This window comes from Periophthalmus magnuspinnatus, chromosome 19, assembly GCF_009829125.3.
Source record: "Periophthalmus magnuspinnatus isolate fPerMag1 chromosome 19, fPerMag1.2.pri, whole genome shotgun sequence".
Lineage (NCBI taxonomy): Eukaryota > Metazoa > Chordata > Actinopteri > Gobiiformes > Gobiidae > Periophthalmus > Periophthalmus magnuspinnatus.
This window is the reverse complement of record NC_047144.1, coordinates 12,934,530-12,955,577: the sequence shown is the minus strand read 5'-3', so window position 1 is coordinate 12,955,577 and position 21,048 is coordinate 12,934,530. Positions and strand designations below refer to the sequence as shown.

The window sequence follows — 21,048 nt, the reverse complement described above, 5'->3', positions numbered from 1 at the left end:
CTCGCCCTTGGTGTCTGTGTACACTGGTGTATGAATGAATGTGTGAATGGGTGAGTGGTTCCTTGATATAAAGTGCTTTGAATGTGGAAAAGTGCTATATAAAAATGTGACCATTTACCATAATATGTTTTAAATGTGCACTATGTAAATCTTGTGTTGGAGAAAAGTAACTTGGCCAGATGGTGTCTCCATGGAGGTAGATCAGCTTAATGCCATACTCTGGAACAACAAATAAAGCAAAATAATTTCCCAGGAGACAAGCAGGCGGCAGACCCTCCACCACAAAAGTTACATACCGCGCCTCTAACTATATAATTTGAAAATAGCAAAACTTGTCTTTGTACTTCTAATCATCAATACTGTGGAAGAATGCATATCGATAACCATTGCTGTAGAAATAGCAGCCAACCAGGCGCCTCTCCATTGTGTTGAACAGCTTTTCAATGCAAATAGTAACTCAAATCTCGAGTGGCTTCATACCTGTGTTATTTGACTTATTCTGTGCAGTCAGACTATTCCCACGGGCATTAAATGAATTTCAATAGACAATCCTGGAAGCAGCCGGCTCTATGTGGCGGGGAGGAAAAGATAGTCAATCAGAAAAATACATCAATACCACAGTCTCCAGCAGCGGTCTCCTATATAATGATGCATCAGGTGTCTAGGGGCGACGGCTAAAGCTAATCAAAGGCTTCTGTGAGCCCTAATCACACTGAGAGGAGACAAGAGTGATTTGAGAGCTTCACACAGCCTGCAGCCTGAGTCTATGCGGCCTGGTGGAGAGGTGGTTCAAGGTAAGGATCATATAAAGACAAAGAGCTGAACTAAATAAGGGTTTAATGCATCTCTTTGGAGTCTCATTAACACCTCTTTTATGTAATGCTAATATTTAAAGTGAGAAAATTTCACCTTTATACAATACAACAATAAATAGCACAATTAAAGACAATGTACTGCTAGTATCTACTACTATGAGTCACAGATATGTTAAAGGTGCACTGTGTGTTCCACCTTTTTGTCTAAATGGTGATGTTGTGGGTTGCCTGTAATGTTCCACAGTGGAGTTACACTTAGTATAGAGAAACTTACGCTCCCCTCTTTCCCTAACTGCTAGTGTCAGCTTTATCATTTTGATCTTAAAATGTTCGTATTAACCCACTCTACACTTATTTAGCTTTTTTTGTCCCTAACTCAAGACATGAACATTAATAACAGGCAAATCAGGTGCCTTCTTTCCCCAAGCTCTCTCCTGCTAACGTTAACAACAGGTTTGACTGACAGCGTTGCTAAGCGCTCGCTCCCTGCTAAACAGGAGGTGTGGGCGGAAAGAGGCGTTACCTTCAATTCTATTCTTTAAACATATATCTCCATACAGACAAGCAGATGGCAGACCAACAAGAAACATATTACATGTTACATATTTGATCAGCTCACATGTCAACACCCTACCAAAAACATGAAAAGTTTCCCTGCAGGTTCAAACAAAACCACTATACTGAAAATCTGCGTACTTATAGAACTGTGTTTAATTCAAGAATTACATTGGTGATCTCTGCAAAAATAAATATTACCAAATAATGTCAGTTTGTAAGGATTCTAAAAAGTTAAGATTGGCTAATACTACATTTGTTCAGCTATGCATTTCTGTAAGTGAATCAAAAACAATAAATTGAATGCAGTAGTTCTGAAGGCTGAGGTTACAGTCACAGACCAGAGCTGTCCGTAAGGTGCAACAAGATAACAACAGCAAAATCCATAATGGTCCTCCAGGAAATCCCTGTGGTGTTGCTAAGCTCTCGTACCACCTGCAATACATTGAATCAATACAAATACAAAACCTCAATAATAAACCAAAATTGGGAAATATTTGTTCTCATTTTAATAAAACAAGTTCACACCTCCTCCCATTGGCTGATATGAAATATGTATAAAGCCGCGGCAATGACAGCAACACCCAGAAGCATCCAGTCCTCAGTCACGGTTACAAACTTCTCTCTATTTAAAAGGAGTTTAGTAAGATTTATAAGTTAAGTTACTGCAAGATACAAAATACATTAAAACATTGTAATGGCCTCATAAATGTGTTTAGATTCCGTGTCTGTTTGTTGCATTTTGGACTAAGCAAAATGCCACTAACTACAGGGTGTATTTTTTACTTTTCACATGCAGTTTTTATATATTGATACTTTGCAGATAATGTCTTCAACTTTCCATGGGGGTTTGATGCTATCTGTAGGCACTACTCTATCAGAACCTCTATTAGACTTTAATCTGAGCTAATCTGAGTGTTTATTTTAACACAGTCTGGCTCCGTTAAATGATATTCCAGTCACAACCTAGCTAGCTTTTCAGTTAGTCACACCAAGACCATGAACACTCATATAAATCAAAGGCTCCTGAAAATGCGTTGTTTAAATCCATTTTGTATTTTTAATTGAGGTTTCAGACTATCTTATGGCAGTGTTTGCTAATGTGTGCATTATGTTACCATGGTAACTGCTAAACATTACACCATACAGATATATGTAGAACACTCCCAAGGGGATGTCACTGCACTGTTCTAGTCTTGATTTAATAACTAAGAAAAAAGATATAATATTTTGTGTTAAACTGTTAATTGCTATGGCAATGGTCCCAATTTCTTATCATTTTGAAACCCATGAATAAATATAACAATACTGCCCTTGATTTAAGTATTAAAAGAATAACACATGTACATTAGTGATAAGCCTGCAACAACGCTTAGCTCTAATATTTTCTATCACAAATATTGTTGTTGTGTTCCTTGATCAATAACTTGACAAAGGGCACATTGATTACCTTTGCTCTGTCGTTGGTTGCTGGCTTCTGGTGATCACCATTAACAGGGAGTCATAGATGGTGAATCTCTCCAAGACGACAAACTGGAGCACCTGCTGGCACAGGTCATAGATATGCTCGATGGGGACGGATGGCTTGTTGTAACCTGAGGGAAATTAAAATGAGCAAATAAATGGAAAAACACACAGCATCCAGTTTTAAAAGGTTTTGCAATGAATTTCATAAAATCACACTTATAATATTTCAAATTGCCAATGAGCAACTAAAGACTTTGAGGTGTGGTTTGGAGCAGAGTTCAGACTTCAGAGAAAATTATTTATTATTTAAATTTGAGCTATGTGTGGTGGGGGGTCTGCAGCCTACTTGTGTCCCTGAATAGGTTACTGCCTTTGCCTAGAATGTTCCAATAACCATTTGATTAACTTATTTATCTTTCTTTTTTTCAGTTGATAGAGTTTTATTGTTCAAAAATACATTTTTAATATTAGCGGTGGTCTCCTCTCCACAGAGCTGACCTGTAACCTGCCATCACCTGCTAGTCTACATGGAGATAGATAGGTCTAATGCTATACTGTGGAATATTCCAGGCAGCTTTAAATTGAGATTTATATATATAAAAAAAGTTTTGTATGAGCATAAAGCTCATTGTTAAAAGACTAATTATTTGGTTTCAAGTAACAGCTCTATTATTATGCTGGAAAAATTGTACCAAGGACTTCCAAAAGTATTTCAACGTAGATCAGAGGGTTAGCCACTTCCAGTTTAAAGTCGAGCCCCTTAAGCACCATCAGCTCTGAATCCAGGAGATATTTCTTTGTAGCAGTGAAGCCCAATGACTGGAGGAAGTGTACAGCAGTGTTGTTGTCAATAATCTAAAAACAAACATAAAAAATCATTAAAACAAATTGACAAACCTAATCTTTTTACATTACAAATGAGGCTGAGTTACGTTCACGTGCAAGGACATTTTGCTTGCGAGTTGTACACAGGAAAAAATAATGAAAGGGAACTTCTCTTTGACCAAATCCAAAACTGCATCTTCATAACTTATGGGCGGGATGCCAGATGCTCCCTGAAGTGAGGGCGTGGTGAGCAGATGGGTTAGGTGTTTGATCATGAAACTAGAGAACAAAAGCAGGATTAAACTAATTCTAGGTATTAAATAAAGTTGGTTATTGATTTTAATTGCACATAATGTACCTTTGAAGTAACTCATTGGCATGGTATCCAACGTGTGGGTCAAGTCTCAGTGCTTTGGTCATAAATAAGATGGATTCTGTGGAAGAAAGTAAAAGAGAAACAATAAAAAATACAGTTAATTATTGTATCCTATTTATTACATATTCTATTCTAGTTGGTGTTTCATTTTTCACAAATCAATATACTGTTTGCCAGTTTTTCAGAATGACAACTGCTTGTCTTTGTGAAGATGTTGTTATTATTCTTCACTGTATGTCATTAAACTTATCTCAATGAAGACAAAGTGATGACAGGCCAAGTTACAGGTCAGAACTGTGGAGAGGTGGCACTGGTCACAATTATTTTTGAGTCATCAGAACATATATAATTAAACATATGCTAGATTTAAGTTAATGTCAATTTAATGTCTGTGAAATATATTCTTGCAAAGCAGAAACAATTCCATGGACCCTCCACCAGAAAAGTTGAACCTTTAATTATAAAACTAGTTAACGTTTCTTGTAGCTAGCAAACATGTTATATTTGGTCTTAGCAAAATATGCAAATAACTGACAAATAGCGTTACTCTTGGTATATTTCAGGGAATTATATTTACTAAATACAGATATTTACCCATCACGCTGCTATGCCTGAAGTTCCCGGAACATTTTGATAAACTGTTGAGTTTATTTTTATTTTCCTTGTTGAGTTTTTCAAGGAAATCAGTCAGGAGGTCAAACGAGGCTAGTCGAAACTTACAAACATTAAGTTCGTTGGATTGTTGAGAACTATACCGGTTTGTTTTAGCCATTTATACATTTAAATTTCTGAAATGTTGTTCAATCACTCAAAAGAAAATGTAATAAATGTAACCGCTTATGTCAAAAGATGGCGCTATTCTCTCGTTCTTGGACCAACTTGCCAAGAGGAACCAAAGTCAGAACTACATGTACACGCCGGTACGTTTTTGACGTTGCACCAACGTGGAGCAGCGCTTACCTAAAGGTGGTGGATGTATGAGTTTAAAGTCAATTTTACTTAGATCGGTTCCCAATTATTGACCTACAGTGGGTTTAACAGGTCGTTTTGCATCATAGACTTTTGAAACCAAAAAGAATACAACAACCTTCCGTCTGTCAGAGCGCGGACATGGCTGACAAGAAACCCAGTACATCAGAAGCTCCCTTCGCCAAAAGGATAGACCCAGCTAAAGAGGGCATTTCTAAAGAACAATTACATTTTATCAGACAGGTGGAGCTGGAGCAATGGAAGAAGAAAACTCAAAAACTGAGGACACGAAATGTAGTGACGGGACTCGCCATTGGAGCTGTGGTAGTGGGCATCTGTATCCTTACCAAACATGCTGTCCCAAACCCCAAGGTTATCTGTGTAACACTAGCTTAGCCTGCTACACAACTTCATATCTGGATAAAGCGCGGTGCAAATTGTCTTTTGTTTCTTTTGAGAGTGTCGATCCAATACGTTTATTTAGGTCTTTGGGTTGCTACTTGGGTTGCTACTTAAAACACTGTATTTTACGTGGGGTTTTGTGCATTTGGGTGGATGGATTTTATAAACGTAGCCTAATTTTAACTCTAGTTCCGCAGATGATATCGAGTGAACAGATAAATACGTAATTCCTTAAATACAACACTTTTGATATCGGCGTAATCCGGATGCGAAAACGAACTTGCCAGTCCTGTTGTGGAAGTTTACTGTCCAGTTGAATGATGACCTGAAATGACCCACACAACGCCTTAAGGATAAGATACAGAAATTACCAGCTACATGTGATTTCCTCTAATAACCTTGGATGCACAAATATTATTATTATTTTTTTATATGCAGTCGTTTAATTATTTATAAGTACAGACTGATTTTCCTTGTCAAATATTAGCACAGAAATTGTGATAATCAGGGTTAGAAAATGTATCTATTCAAGTCTTGTGGCTATTACTCAGCCATTGCCCATTATTATTGCTGTTGTTGTCATTATTTCAAGTTTTGTCTGTGTTTTTTATTCCTCCTAATATATTTACCTTAACCAGATCACCCTCTAGATGGGTACACGTTTTGGTCAGTCTCTCAGGAGAAGATCATGGATGAAATCGATGAAGAGGCGAAAAGAGCGAGGACCCAGACTCCAAAGACTGGTGCCAACTGAGACACACCTGTGACCTGTTGTTGGACTGTGGATGGCCCTAAAATATTACAGCACTTAGAACATAGAGGACTTATGTGCTGCTCTATATAAGCACTGGACTTGAGTGTTTTGATTCTAATGCTGACTTAAAATCTGTTCTTATTATGGTTGTTTTGCCAAATTTCAGTTTGACAAATAATTTCTAAATCAATGCATCTACAATAATCTAATATGAATGAAGACTATGACACATGCGCCACCAGTCAGCTAATGTTGTTTCTTATGTGAGGCCTTTTAACACCAGGGGATGCCAGAGACTTTTGTAAAAGCATTTAAATGCTTATTTATTTTCATAGTGTTGGATTTGTTAACTAAAAAATGTGTAAATGATGTGCAGAAAACTTATCTTGTACAGGAAGACAGTAAAAGTAAACAACTGCTAATGCATGTATTTACAGAGTCTTTTATTTTGCATTTTAAAATTTGACAATATTTTGATCTGTTATTAATCTGGAGTAAAAATATAAAATAAGACATTATGAGGGAAAGGCACAAAATCAGCATGGCAGGACAGCAGCTTCAGAAAGCAGGACATTCGCATATTTACATTCAATTAACAGTTGTACAGTAATCACTTTCAATTGATATATTATAGTCTTTGGATATTTTGCAGACCCTCCACTGAAACATTCAGTGTGCTGTTTTTATAAGGCAGTGACAGCTAAATATTCACAAGTGGAACTGTCATTTTGATCCAGCAGATTATGATATTAAAATAGATTGGGGAGTATTAGATTTATCTTTATAGTGAAAGAATCATATGTCCTCATAAAGGAAAATCCTTTGAACTTTGACGTACAATCCACTAAAGTGCACAATGTGCTTTATCTATTAAAAATGTTCTGCAAAAATAAGTTTTTGAAATATCGGGTTTACTCTTACATTGTAAACATGAATGCACTCATTTATATACAGCTGTACAAGTAACAGGAAACCAGTAGTCTAAATTCTAAGAAGAATATTTACAAAATCCCTGGTTCAAACCAGATGTATTTCTCAAACATTGTGTAACATTCACTAAAGCGGTTCTATTTACTTTCTGCTTATAGGAGCTAACCACCAACAGCAAGGCTTGAAAATAGGTTCCATGCACAGAAAATACCACATTTTACTGTAACTGCTCCAAGTTTATCTGCACAGAAGCAGAGAGCTCAGTGTGTCAATATGAGAGTTCACATACAATTGTTCAGATATATTACAATTATACAATACAACCTTATGCCACATGTGACAGATATCCATAGATTCAGTATAATTGCTTTGAAAGCCATCAGTTGTCCTCTGATATTTGTCATAGATTCTAATAGTAGTGTTGCAGCTGTGGGTGCACAATTTATCTATTTATATAATTCTGTGTAAAATTCAGTACCAGTGTAATGAGAAAAACAACAAGTAGCACTTTATATCTGAACTTCACTGCGTATGAGTAAATCTCTCACAATTTGTGTAACCACATGAAGTTGGTCGAAACTGTTTAAACCTCATATAGCTGATTTACATTTTAACCATGACAAAAAAAAATACTAATAATTTTGAGCACTGGATGAGTTGCTTGCTTTCTGGGTTGTTTGCTTTCAGGGTGAGAGCTTGAGGTAATGATGATTGGTCGCAATTGGAAACGCTGGCTGAAGAAAGACGAGGGAACGCTGCAGTGACAGTTCATTTGAGGTAGATAACCAGCTTGTGTGGTTGAATTTGTTACTGTAAAATAAAACAAAAACGCTTACTATTTGGATCATGTAAACTCAAAAACATATTGTCTTAGCATAAACAGACCTGGAGTTGTGTTTTATTTCATTCACACATGTTTAACACATAATCGCTGCATATTTCTTCTCTCAAACTGAAAACTGTTCCACTTTGTGATGTCATGTGGTAATACAGAAAGTGCTCTACTGTGTTTTAAACCCCATACACCTTCACTAGAGTAATTTGGAAGATTTCAGCCCTGGAATTGTCAATCTCTACTAAACTAAAGGTAAAAGGTAAATTTTAACTTGAAAACTACCACTTTATGGCATCACAACATGGAACAGGACATTTTGAGTTGTGGGGTTGTAGACAGATAAATTACGCAGGATTATTCAAACATGTGAGAATGAAACAAACTCTAGGTATGTTTTTGAGGAGGAAACAGCATTATAACATGGCTTAAAGCTTGCAAAAGTCAGTTTTGTGTAACATAGGTCCCTAAACATATCTTACTACACTTACTGTACTTACCATTCTGTTAATCTCTGTGGCGAAAGTGACCCCTTTGCTGGGTTTATCCTGTGAGCCGCTGCTGCTGCCTCCCAAAGAGTTCCTCCTTATGATACCTAAACAACCAATCACAGCACATGTTATAAAAATTAGATAAACTAAATTTTCATAAAAAATTAATCAAATCGAAATTTGAATTGATGCATTTAGCAAATCACAAAGTCTGCACTTTCTGAAGTACCATCATTTCCTTCACAAACAAGAAAATATCCTGTCTTATTTTGCTTAAAACTGCTCAATCTGTAGTTTAGATTTGTATAAACATTACCGGTACTTATATTCCAGTATTTTTGCTAAATGCTTGCCAGATCAAATTTTTTTCAGTTTTTTCCCAAAATTGTTTAGGGCCCTAATAAAATATATATGCCTGTTTACAGTTGTATTTTGGCTTGTTTACCTTGAAGGGGCAGCACTTCTCTCTGCAAGCTGTTTCTTCTTGAGGAGGGGTATCCGCTGCCTTTGGACAGTCTGCGTTGACGGTTGGAGAACATGGCTGCAGGGGACACGATTCCCGGAGGAGGAACCTTACCCATTTTCTCATACAACTCCTCAATTTCACGCTTCTGAGCAGCTTGTAGGGCCTGTACCTCAATCAGATGCCTGGTTGATAACAATGCAGAAAAATATGTTAATATCACAAATTGCAGACAAATTAATGAAACACCAGGTGAGTTAAGAGCTACAAAAGCAATGAAAAGATATCCTCTATGTATTAGTCCCATGATGCTGAAATTAATGAAGAAAATACAAATATTTCAAAATAATATTGTTACTACACAAGCACACAGTGAAAATTAAGTGCTCAGATTACTGTTCAACTCAACTGAAGGTCTATAAAAGTTCCTAGCTAGCTCTACGAAACTGGTGTTATTAAAAAATATTGTATTTGCACTCCACTTAACAAGGGATGCAATGTTGCCATATTAATGCACAATTCTAAACATTGCTTGTCTAGTTTTGTACTATTAAAAGTCCTCAAAATGGCATCCAAAAATACAAAAGCCAGAGTACTGAAATTCTGAACACATTTGCACTCACTTCTCTCTGAGCTCTTGCAGCTCCTCCAGCATCTCCTCATCTTCACTGTCCGAGTCGTCGCTGCTCAGGTAGGCCGTGTTCCGGTTGTACGTCATCATCCACAAATGGTGCAGAGCGTTACTGTACTGAGGGCTCCCCGCCGCTCCATCCCACAGCCGACCCTCCATTTCAGCCGCAGTCACCGAAAGCCCGCTGTCTGCAGATGTCCCCATAAGACTCAAACTATACGCTCTTCTCCTGTTTCGTTTCCTAACTCTTTGTCTATCGCCAACCTCACATTCTTCATCCTCTTCCTCATCCTCTGCTTGCTGATCCTGGCTTATGGACCATGCCTTTTGAACGTCTTGGGATACCCCGGTTGGACTTCTTTGTTGTAGAGACTGTGGGGGGGATATAGTAAGGGACGTGCCAAGACTTGTCTCGGATTCAGCCTGGTCCGTGCTGGTCTCTGATGTGGTGTTAAGAGCGCCCTCTGTAGGTGGGGTAGAAGTAGGTGGGGCAGGGCTTTCAGGCAAGCTGAGGGGTGAATGGGGTGCAGGGACACTGATGCTGGGGGTCACCTGGAAGCGGCCGATGGTCTTGGGGGAGTTTGGAACTAGAAGAAAAGAAGAAGAAGAAGAAAATGCAAAACTAGTTAATGAGCCTCAACATTCATAATATGTTCAGACATAATATATGCATAGAGTACATGGGGTGCATGTGGTCTGTAAGTGGAAGATAGACCAGTTTTGTTTTGTCTGGACCAAAGCCAGGATCTCGTGGTACAACACATCTTTCCTTATGGTAGATCTTTATGTTACACTGTCCCTGTATCACCTGAACTTGCCCCTTGTCTGCCATATGTCCCATTTTTAATGGCACATGAATTGTGTGAAATATTTTTTCTTGCAAAGAAATCAAGACATTTGTGTATTCTGTTGTTCAGAGTTGTAAGATGTTGGCACTTATTGCGCTCTGCGCATTACAACTGTTAAAAGTAAAAATTATAGCCTTTTTGCAGTTGTCTGTTTTTCTAAATCTCCAGAGTCCATCCCTCCATGTCCAACCACATTCACCAAGTTGTCCCTTTTTTTTGTACATTTTGAGGTGGTCACCTTATGATTGCATTTATGAACTTTGTTTATGCAAAGAAACCAATTAAAATGTTATGTTTCAGTCAGTATTTTGTAAACATTACATATGTGGGCGTTTGTGTTTATTTGGCAGTATGTGTTGTTATGAAACAGTCATTTGCGTCATTAAAATTACATCACTGTGATTTTATAGAGGAATGCAGGTAAAGTGGCACACTGTGTCTATGTTAAACAAACTCTCTTTGATTATAAAACCAACTAATTTGCCTCACAAATCTATAATAATATCCTCTGTATTTTTTTTATACAGATTGATATCAGTCTGGTCCCCACATCCTCTGTTGCGTCTCAAGCCCAGTCTGATGTGATTGTGCAATTAGTCTTTTTTTTCTGTGAAATTGGTCACATATGATTTAAAAATACAATTAAAAATTATCTCACCATTAAACAAGTTTAGTGTTTTGTGCAGTTAATTTTGCAGAACTCAGCAATGTTTTTCAGTCTTCTGTTATATTATTTCCTTTACTGACCATGAGTGTCCCTGACTGGCTAATCCAGAAGTGTGTATTCTGGATCCAAGGCAACCAAGTCATACATAGTACATATCTAGTATTAATGGTTATGATAAAAGTGTACAGTCAATGTGCACATATGCAAATATGTGTTACATTATGTGTTAAATATATACTTACAAACATTTAAAATAAAGCATTTATTTTTTTGTATGTGGGTAAAGTAGTACTGCATGCTAGAAAGTTTAATAGTTTACTTCACTGATACTGTGGTTATAACTTTACTTGAGAATTATTATTTTCTATAACTGCACATATAAAATTACAAATGCAGTTACCAGTGTGTCCACCAGGTGTCCCTCACTCCTCTGCCTGTACTGTAAATGATTGGGTTTGCTGCTTTGGCCCCTGGAACAGAAGGCCTCTGTCTAATGCAGCTTTTAAAAGGGGAGAAATAAATACTGTCAGGTGTGGGTCCAGGAGGAGAGGCTGGTAATTAGCCTGGCTGCTCCCTGATTGGTCGGGTCGGGTGGGAAGTGCCTCAATCACACCTTCATTTGTTTTCATTTTGAATGGAACATTACATTTGTGAAGTAACAGTTACGCAATTCCACACAAAGGATTCATCAAACAAGGCTGCTAATGTCCTTAAAAGTAAATCGACTGCAACAAAGATGGACTGTTTTAACCTAATACATAGAGCATGACATTAACAAACATAGAAGCCAAATACTGGTAGATTTGCATTTGGGATACTGATGCGTTCAGCCATGTAACAGATATGCTTCTGTTATGACAACGCTCTCTGATCCCACATGACACTGTAGTTCCTCACCACACCTTCTATAAATTGCATATTTTACTTTTATGATTTATTCTTACACGCATTCTTGTATACTGACATGTATATTGGTACCGTACCCATGCAACGTTAGTACTCTACATTTTATATTTTCAATTATTTCTCTGTAATCCTTCAGAAGTCCAGGTATGATCCATAGTAAAAGAAAAATTCTATTATTTTTGTCAAGTTGACCAAACAGAATTTTACTTTCACTATTTTCAATTATTATTCAGATTTGTGGTATAGTAAAATTGTCCTTTTGTCGCTGTTCTTTATTTCATATCTAAATCACTGATCATTTGGAAATTTAATTTTTTGAGCTACTGGCTATGTTTACATGTACACAAAAGTCTGATTATAATCTGATTTCTGGAACTTTAAAAATAATAAAAAGACATGCAAACTGCAAAATCTGATTTAATTAAAGGGACCATGACCAGAAAGAAAGCAGACTACTTGAGATTTTACTGTTTATATGTCATATTTATAATGTTATAATTACAAAAAATCTGATAATAATCCGATTTAGAGTGCACATGTGACCATAGTAACTGTGACCAAATAATTTCCCTTGGGATCAATGAAGTTTAGTAATAGCTAGACAGGACATCTTGGTGTTTTATTGTTCTTTTCTAGTGCATTGTATGATCTGTAGATTTGTTTTTGTTTGTTTTTTTACTTTTATGTGAAGCACTTTGGTCATGTGAAGTAGTTTTAAATGTGCTATATAAATAAACTTGAATTGAATTAAAGTTTCTCTCACTTAATCAGACTTTTTCCTATAATGTAAGTCCTAATTGAGCTAGAATTGACTGTCTAGACACATATTTTCTTACATAACTTTATAGCTTAAAGCCAGAAGTGTATATTTTATTACAAATTATACAGCAAGACATTACAACCGCCATAGCGTACCTGGTTAAGCCTCTTAATCATTAAAACCAAGGTGAGGCGATGTTGTAATATTTACTATTGGCAGCGGCTGCGTATCCACAGACAGGTATGTGAGGGCTGTTTGATGCATAACAGAAACATTAATTTTCTAGCACCTTGAGCTCGCAGCCAGCTACATATAAGGGAGAATGTGTTTATGATGTAAAGATGGAGAGAAACCAGAGCTATAAATGAAGTATAGGAAGCCTTACCCGAGCTGGACGGCGACGGTGTTGGTTTAGGACTGGAGCAATCCATTTCAGCCACAGAGGGGGTTATTGGAGAACTCAGAGAGGATAACTAGAAAGCAGAAAGAAAATATTTGAAAGGTTACATAGTTTAAAGGGCCCATATTACGCTATTTTCTGGTGTGTGTTATAATGTTGTTTCTTTATCGAAAACAGACCTGGAGTTGTGTTTTGTTTCATTCACACACGTTTAACAAACAAATCCTGCATATTTAGGCTCTTCTCTCAATCAGAAAACACTCTGTTCCACCTTGTGATGCCATCTGATAATACAGGAAGTGCTCCACTGTGTTTTTCAACTCCAAACACCTTCATGGAATTGCCTATCTCTATTGAAAAAAGGTAAAAGGTAGCTGAAAACTACCACCATATGACATCAGAAGGTGGAACAGAGCATTTTGAGCTTTGGAGATGTAGACAGAGTGATAATAAAGGGTTACTCAAACATGTGTGAATGACCATACACTAGCACAAAAAAATCAATGTCTGTGCTGTGCCAGCCCCATACAGCCAGTCTTTGTTATCTTGGCCTACGTTATCAGATGTATAATAATCCCTACGATGGAAGCATACCTAGACTGGAATGGACTAGACTGGAATGGACAATAATATCACAACGTCAATGTGTTTACAAAATTGCTATACAGATAAACTATATTATTATTATTAATGGGTTCATGTCTCTGGGTCCTGGGTCCCATACTGATGGTACATAAATTAAACTTTTCATAAATAAAGCATTGAAAGTAATATATTCTCTTTTAGTTTAGTTATTTCTGTACAGTCTTAGAACAAAAATTAAATTATATTGTAATTATAGCCACTTTCACATCTCATTAAGACATTTACTCAGTCAGTGTTGGATCTTAATTTGTGTTATGACTAACAATCCAAAAAAGTTTTCTGTGAAAGAATTTTGCTTCCTTACGTATTTAAACATAATTAGATTTTAATAAGTCCATAATCATCGAACAAAAATAACTAACATGATTAATTAGTACTGATTATAGTTGAATCGTGTTGCTACCAGATTGGCTAATTATGTTTTGTGCTAATGAGTCTGAGAAACACATTTTTAGTGATGATTGTGGACTTACGGTGTTTTGTGGGCTTTCGCTTGGTGAAGAGGAGAGATCGGATGAAGAGGTTGAACTCAGGACATCCGCTTTAGCAGTAAAATTGTGATTATTGTCAACTTGGGCCCCATCTGAAGAAACTTGTATATCAATTTGTTGTGGTTGCTCGTGTCTTGCCATTGGGGGTGTGGAGGGGAGGGATGGAGGAGAAAAAGGTTGTTGCCATGGCCTTTGTGGGGTGGGTTCTGTATTATGGTAGTTTGGTGAGATGGTAGCATTGGGATAGGGTACTTCCATTCCGTTGGGAGGGTACTGGGGTGGGTATACAGGAGGGTAACCAGATTGGGGTTGCATATGGTGGGGAAGGTGGGGATGGTAACCGGGATAAGAATGCAAGCCTTGCGCGGACATGCTAGCAGGCGGTATAAAAGACTGCGCCATGCTCATTGCCATTGAAATTACATTAGCCAAAGAAAACAATGGCTGAGTATGCGGGGGCCATATGGTTTGCGGATTTGGGTGGTTCAAGTTGAGATTTTCATTGCTTCCAGGGCTTGGGCTGGTCTCCATTGGGGTATTGGGAGATCCCGGAGCAGGGGAAGGGACTGATGGGAAGTTGGGGTTACTGGCAACACGTGTGAGGGGGGTGTGGTGGGGTCCCGTGGAGAGTTTAGGGGAGGAGGAGCCAGGGGAACCGGGGTAAGGGAATGGGAAATGAGTATGTCCCATGTAGGGGAGGTGGTGGTGCTGTTGGTGATGGGGGTGTAAAGAGGAGTGCTGTTGGGGATGGCTGTAATGGTGCAGAGGAGATCCTGGAAGACAGAAAAAGAAATGTGTAAAAAAAATGTGTAAAATTATTAAGTTTGCACATTTTAAAGTCAATTTTAGCTCAAGACCCAATAACAAACACAATATTACAGTAGTTTCATAAATATTAACATGTGTTTTTTTATCAGTTTGTTTTATTTTTATATTGTTTCCTATTCCCCATTGATCAGACAAACTATTTTGTTTTACATTGTTAAACGCTATAGCAACGGTCTAAATGTCTCATCATTTTGAAACCAATGAATACTACTTCAGACATAGGCCCAGAACATTATAAAACTACTCAGGAAAGGTCAAATTTCAACTGTTCAGATTTTAATATTAATTAGTAACTGGGTAAGGATTTTTTTTTTTTTTTGACAACCCTAAACACTGGCAGTTTCAACACCAACAAAATAAAAAGAAAACATGTAGGCCTACTGTTATTATATCAAGCTGCATTGGTGAAAAAATCTGGATAAAATCAATGGCATCTATGTCCTCACATCCAAATCTATCCAAATCTATGTCAAATAACGTAAACATGGGAGGTTGTATATCTTTTATGATAAACACAATGCTAAAGATTCTGTATATTACGTAATCTTAAAAAAGAAGTCATAATCCCAATAGCAGGTTAGCCTTAAGTAAAAAAGCTAATGCAAAACAAAGTGGAATATTGGATGGATCTGGCCCAAAAAGAACATTGTATTTGTTCATTCAGTCTGTGTGGGTTTAGTGACTGCAATCCTTCCTGTGCCCCCTGCCAAGACTCCTGTTTCATCAAGCAAATAAGTCTGTCCTCTCCCTCTTCCCGGAGTAAATAATGGTTTCCATGGTGAACAAAGACATTCTGTTTGAGGCAGTTTCCAGTGTTAATCAACTTCATAAGTCAAAGTGGGCCATCCTGGGGCTCTTGGGGCTCTGAGGGAACCAGTGTAAATGGGGGAGAGTGTGGCTGCTGCATATTGAAGGGGTTTTAATGGGACACATATGCACGTCTTCCTATAAGTACTGTTTCCAGGCATGGGTACCATCAACCACTAGGGGGCCTCCTCGTGGGTAGACTTGTCATGGTAACACATTTTAAAGGGTGATATATTGCTTAAGAAAAAATCCACAATAAAGGATCATATCGAAACTAAAGGTGTTTTGAAGATATATCAAGTAAGTTTTCTAGTGAACTGTCTGTCACCAGCTTGTATCCATGGAGATGTTACGGGATTTGTCTGAAATGTCCCACATGGAGACGAGCAGGTTACGTTACCCTTGCAAAGTTTAGTTTGGTTATATGACATAATTAAATTGCATTCTACTGTTTTAAAAATAATGTTTAATAATTATTCTTAAAATCATCTCGTGACCCCAAAGTCAATGTCTCACGGCTCCAACTTTGGGAACCACTGATCTAAAGGTTACAGATTTTATTAACTGATAGACGAGGCACCCCCCAAAAACTACACGCATCTCCCACTGTTTGAGATTCAAGATTAAAGTAATAAAATTAATTAAAGTGGTTTGGAAATAGGCATTACTCCTTAGTTGCGGATACCATAGCAACTAATTACACATTAACTTTAACAATGACGGCACAGTTTAAAAGCACACCTCCTGTTTTTGATGATGTAAATGTACTCGTGCTGTTTCCACTATGAGGGAAAAGTAATTTGGGCCAGGCTCAGTAGTACAACGGCAGGTGGCCAGGATGCATTACGAAAGCCACGAGCCATGCATGAGGCAGGATCTCAAGTAGTTTTAAAGTGACTCCATGCATAATTTTAAGAACAGTATTTTTGGACTCATTTCGTTTAGTTCTTTGGTCTAGGGACGACAGATGCAGCAGATAGTAAGTCCCCTTGCTATGTTCTGCCAAATTTACACTGTAACTGCCACAGATGTTCAATAGACTATTCAGTTCAATTCAATTTATTTTTGTAAAGCCCAAAACCACAACAGCACTTGGCTCTTAGGGCTGAACATGGTAATTGATTTAACCAACATCATTGATTGCGTCAACAATGAAACAGAAACAGACAAGCAAATTAATTAACAGAAAACAAGCAAATTGATAACTGTCCCAGAACATCCCGTCCTTAGACCCTCCTTCTCGGCAAGGAATAACTCCAAAAAACCCAGTGGGAAAAAGCGAAACACAATCCCCATTTAATAAATAAAATAAGTATGTGTATTTTTAACAATATTAGCATTGTTAGGTATATGTACTTGATTCAAAATGTTGTAAAAATGAAACTATTCAAATCATCCAATGTTGTGTATCCATTACTTGGTTTTATTGCTATTTACCTATGTTTTGTATTATCTCTATATATGTTTTTTGTTGACTTTTTATGTGAAGCACGTGAAGTTTAAGTTTTAAAATGCACTATATAAATAAAATTGAAGTGTTAGCTAATACCATCTATTTGTCTTATTTCTTTTGCAACTCTCTTTTGTAAATATTCTAACAATAATGAGTAGAGGATACAAAAACTACATCTATATTACAGTTACTTGGGTACAGTTTGGCTCGCTCTGTATCCATCTCTGGTTATGTGCTCTATAATTGGTGTCAGATGCCCTTCCCTGCAGCGAGGCTTTTTAAACGCGGAGAGCGTTTTCTTGGAAATCCGGCACGAGTTCGTCCTGGCACGCAGATGTTGCAAAGTCGTATTTGCGTTTTACAGCGACTGCATTCACGGGAGCTCCTCTAAAACTAGAAAGCAGCGTTCAGGTGAGGTAATTACTCAGGAGGCCCGGCTACGAGGGAGCACAGATGAAGGCATTGATGAGAGGAGATGTCAAATGGCGCCATATAAATTGAACAATACACTGAGAGGATAAGGAGGGGGGCTATGAAGGAGCTGAGAGGTTCTTATTGTGCCAAATGAAAGTTCAGAAGTCTAGAGCAACCAAATAAATATATCCAAACTAGCAAACATTAGTATTCTAAGTATTCAAAACCAAATATTAGTATTCTTAATTCAAGCCACTTAAACTCACATAGATGCTGTTTGCTTGTTTTTTTTCTATGGGCATATTACCTGGAGTGTTGTGGAAAGACAAGGAGCGTACGAGGGGACGTGCAGGTAAATTATTGCCTTTAGTCGAAGCATCTTCTTTGGGGCACAGGGCCGAGCTGTGCGCCCCTGTACCTGGGTTAGCCGCACTAAAATCTAAGACAAGACACATGCATAAGAGGCTGCATACTACTAAACTACAAAACATGCATTCAGAAAAGTGTTAGTGTGAGTTAAGCTGATGTTGGTAAAAAGTGTCATGTGAAAAGACTTAAAAAATACATGAAAAATCCCAGTATATCTAAGATCTAAATTTCTTTTTTTTTCAAATTGCTAGAACTTTATAAAGGTGCACTATGTAACCTTTCTAATGCAGGATCAATGTAGATTATTACTTTAAATTAAATGTACCAGAGTACAACATTATTAAGCTTATCTATCTCCATGAAGACGCCAGCACATCAAGTTAAAGGTTAGATCAGTGGAGAGGCGAACCTATTAATGAAAGTACGTTTTTCAAGGAGTTTTTTTAACAATTAAAAACATCTGCAATTAGGCCTGTCACGATAATTACTATATCAAGTTATTGTTCAATATGTGGAACTGGGACAATATATTTTGGGGTCAATATTTATCGTTGTTTACTTTTTCTTTGCACAACTGGGAAATGTTTGGTACTTTTTTTGCTGTATGATCAGATTCAAGCTGTAAAAGGATGAATAAATACCTTCTATGGCTCATTATATATGTAAACTAAGTACTAAACTGTTTCATTCTGCTGTTTATTTATTGCAGCTCTGATTTTTTAATAATATTGTAGATTAGGAATAGTTTTTTGTGGTTCAAATCTGCTCTTGGGTTATTGTATCAGTGGCATGCATTTGTTTCAATATTATGCAACCCCCCCACCAGAAAAGTTACATAGAGCACCTTTAGTTTGTTCATTGTTATACAGGCTTGGATAAATGGATAAATGTTTTTGCTTTTTTGAGTAAGATTGTGCAAGAAGTAAAATGACTCATCCCAAAGCCTATTAAATACATTTGACAGATACTGGGATTCTGAGATTTGCTTTTAAAAGTGACTGAAATAGTTTTACAATTTCACATGACAAACCTTGGAGATATACTATACTTAAACTACATTACAGCAGGGAAAGAAGGTGTCTACCTGTTTGACTTTCAGATCATGCAGACCTGACACTTACCAGGCAGCGAGGACGAAGAATGTGTTCGAGATATGCCATGACTGAGCAGATTCGGCTGCAAGAAAAAAAAACACACACACACACACAAAACTCATTATTGCCACGTGCTTTTCAAGAACGCCCTATACACTGTTCATCAACAATTTCTTGGCATGATATACCGTGTTTGAACTGTGTTTAAAAAAGTTGAATCATTTTATGTTTATTGCCTTTGTGCCCTCGAGCAACAGCTAAAACATTTTCAGAACCCACGTCATGGAAAACATTTCATGGGAAAGTAAGTTATTATTGATCTACTAAATGCAATATAGTTCAAAGAAATGACACACAGTCACAAGTCAGTACCAGTTTTTGTTCTAGTAATAAGCCTGGAAAACCAGGGGTGTCGGGATGGGGGGGTAAAGGGTACTGTTTACCCAGAGCTCAGTGGAAGGAGGGACTCTTCACAAAGTCCCTCATGGGCACTTTTCATTAAACATGTAGCCCACCAAGATAATTTGTACCCACAGCCCAGAATTTGGGGCTACACCCCCATGGAAAACTATTAGAAAAGCTGGAATGGGAGAGCATCTGAACTAAAAACTAAGCAATATCAATATGCATATTAGTTCAGTCATTACTGGAAGGCCAACTGTTTACTGTTGTGGAGAAAGAAAGAAGAAGAGTTTCTAGGAATCTCAAATTAGTCTTAGCAAACATTTTTTTCCTATTTAAATGCAGTATATTTACTAACACAAGTGCCACAGTCTGGGGTAGAGATAACTTATAGGCTTCTCCAGCCTTAACTAAACAACCTGCTTCATGGTCTGGACAGTGCAAACAGCCTGGGAGAGGGGCCAGAGAGGATCTTGGGAAATGCGGTCCGTGACTTGTTTTAATTAGGTGCTGGACTGAAGCCAATGGGGCTCATCCGCTGTGGTTAGGAGTAATTTTGTTCAGCCCAGGAGGTCGGAAATATCTTTTTGTGCTGATAAAGGTGGCCCGTTTGGGAATAGGCATTTTCCTGCAGTTGCTTCTGAATCTTGTTCTCACTAAAACTACAAATTATTCTGACGTTTATAATCTCCTAAAGTCTTGTAACAGAGAAGTCCAGCTCATTTTGTTTTTTTAAAGTGGAACAAGACAAAACCTCAGGGATTAGTGCAAATTGAGTAGTGTAGCAGATGCCAACAAGAATAACTGCTACTACTTTATTTATTCTAAACAGCAATATGGATCTAAACTAGAATAGTAGCATTTCACCATAGCAAACAGTGAATCCATGTACATGTTTATCTATGGCTATGTCACATTATCTAACCTATACTTACCCTACTCTGAATGCAAGTATAGAGCAGTGGGCGGAGATAGGGGGTACGTGAAAACAGATATTTTCTCTCACTACTCAAACCTCAAATGCGGCACAATACGGGATTATTTAAAAATGCAAGAATCAATCAAAAAGCAGCTTTGAGTAAGCTAAACGTGAGGGAATGCTGTTATAACATGGTCTGCATACTATATACCTTTTAATACGTATAATCCAAAACACTTCATCATATGTTCAGCTTGTTTCTCCAATGCCAATTTCAGATTTTAAATCAATGGGAGAAAGATGAAAGAAGACTGCTCTATGTGTGAATTAATATGACTGTACACAGACATTAATATGACTGTACAATCCAGTTGTGCGTTAGATCATTGTTGACAAGCACAAGCACATGTTCCTGGAAATGTTTTTTTTTTCCAACCTGGCTTAGAACTGCAGTCATAGCAGATTAGTACACTCAGTCAACAGTTTTTGATGTAAGTATGGACACTGGAAAGTTCATTATGAAAATACTACGCAC

General features: G+C 37.4%; 3 protein-coding genes across 4 annotated transcripts in view; 1 reads left to right on the top strand and 2 right to left on the bottom strand.

Annotated features, from left to right (window-relative positions):
• Window positions 1-1,703: 1,703 nt before the first annotated feature.
• On the bottom strand, window positions 1,704-4,810 carry cntd1 (cyclin N-terminal domain containing 1). The gene is made up of 7 exons (XM_033985249.1): window positions 4,633-4,810; window positions 4,021-4,096; window positions 3,770-3,941; window positions 3,530-3,692; window positions 2,821-2,965; window positions 1,899-1,995; window positions 1,704-1,805 (listed from the first exon to the last, which is right to left on the bottom strand). Exons 1-7 carry the CDS (start codon window positions 4,808-4,810, stop codon window positions 1,704-1,706), a joined length of 933 nt encoding a protein of 310 aa, XP_033841140.1.
• Window positions 4,811-4,971: 161 nt separating this feature from the next.
• LOC117386833 (cytochrome c oxidase assembly factor 3 homolog, mitochondrial) lies at window positions 4,972-6,585 on the top strand. Its single transcript, XM_033984194.2, has 2 exons — window positions 4,972-5,344; window positions 6,060-6,585. Exons 1-2 carry the CDS (start codon window positions 5,149-5,151, stop codon window positions 6,161-6,163), a joined length of 300 nt encoding a protein of 99 aa, XP_033840085.1. The 5' UTR covers window positions 4,972-5,148; the 3' UTR covers window positions 6,164-6,585.
• Window positions 6,586-6,588: 3 nt separating this feature from the next.
• The window catches only part of wnk4a (WNK lysine deficient protein kinase 4a), a 70,616-nt gene continuing 56,156 nt past the window's right edge, over window positions 6,589-21,048 (bottom strand). Inside the window, exons 14-21 of one of the 2 annotated variants that reach the window (XM_033984191.2) lie at window positions 19,220-19,274; window positions 18,037-18,168; window positions 14,210-15,000; window positions 13,077-13,164; window positions 9,503-10,097; window positions 8,862-9,064; window positions 8,426-8,520; window positions 6,589-7,903 (exon numbers count right to left, since the gene is read on the bottom strand). In XM_033984191.2, coding sequence (XP_033840082.1) covers window positions 7,901-7,903; window positions 8,426-8,520; window positions 8,862-9,064; window positions 9,503-10,097; window positions 13,077-13,164; window positions 14,210-15,000; window positions 18,037-18,168; window positions 19,220-19,274 — 1,962 coding nt within the window. In that variant the 3' untranslated portion in view covers window positions 6,589-7,900. The remainder of the gene's footprint in view (window positions 7,904-8,425; window positions 8,521-8,861; window positions 9,065-9,502; window positions 10,098-13,076; window positions 13,165-14,209; window positions 15,001-18,036; window positions 18,169-19,219; window positions 19,275-21,048) is intronic. The other variant, XM_055229423.1, reaches the window with a different exon arrangement.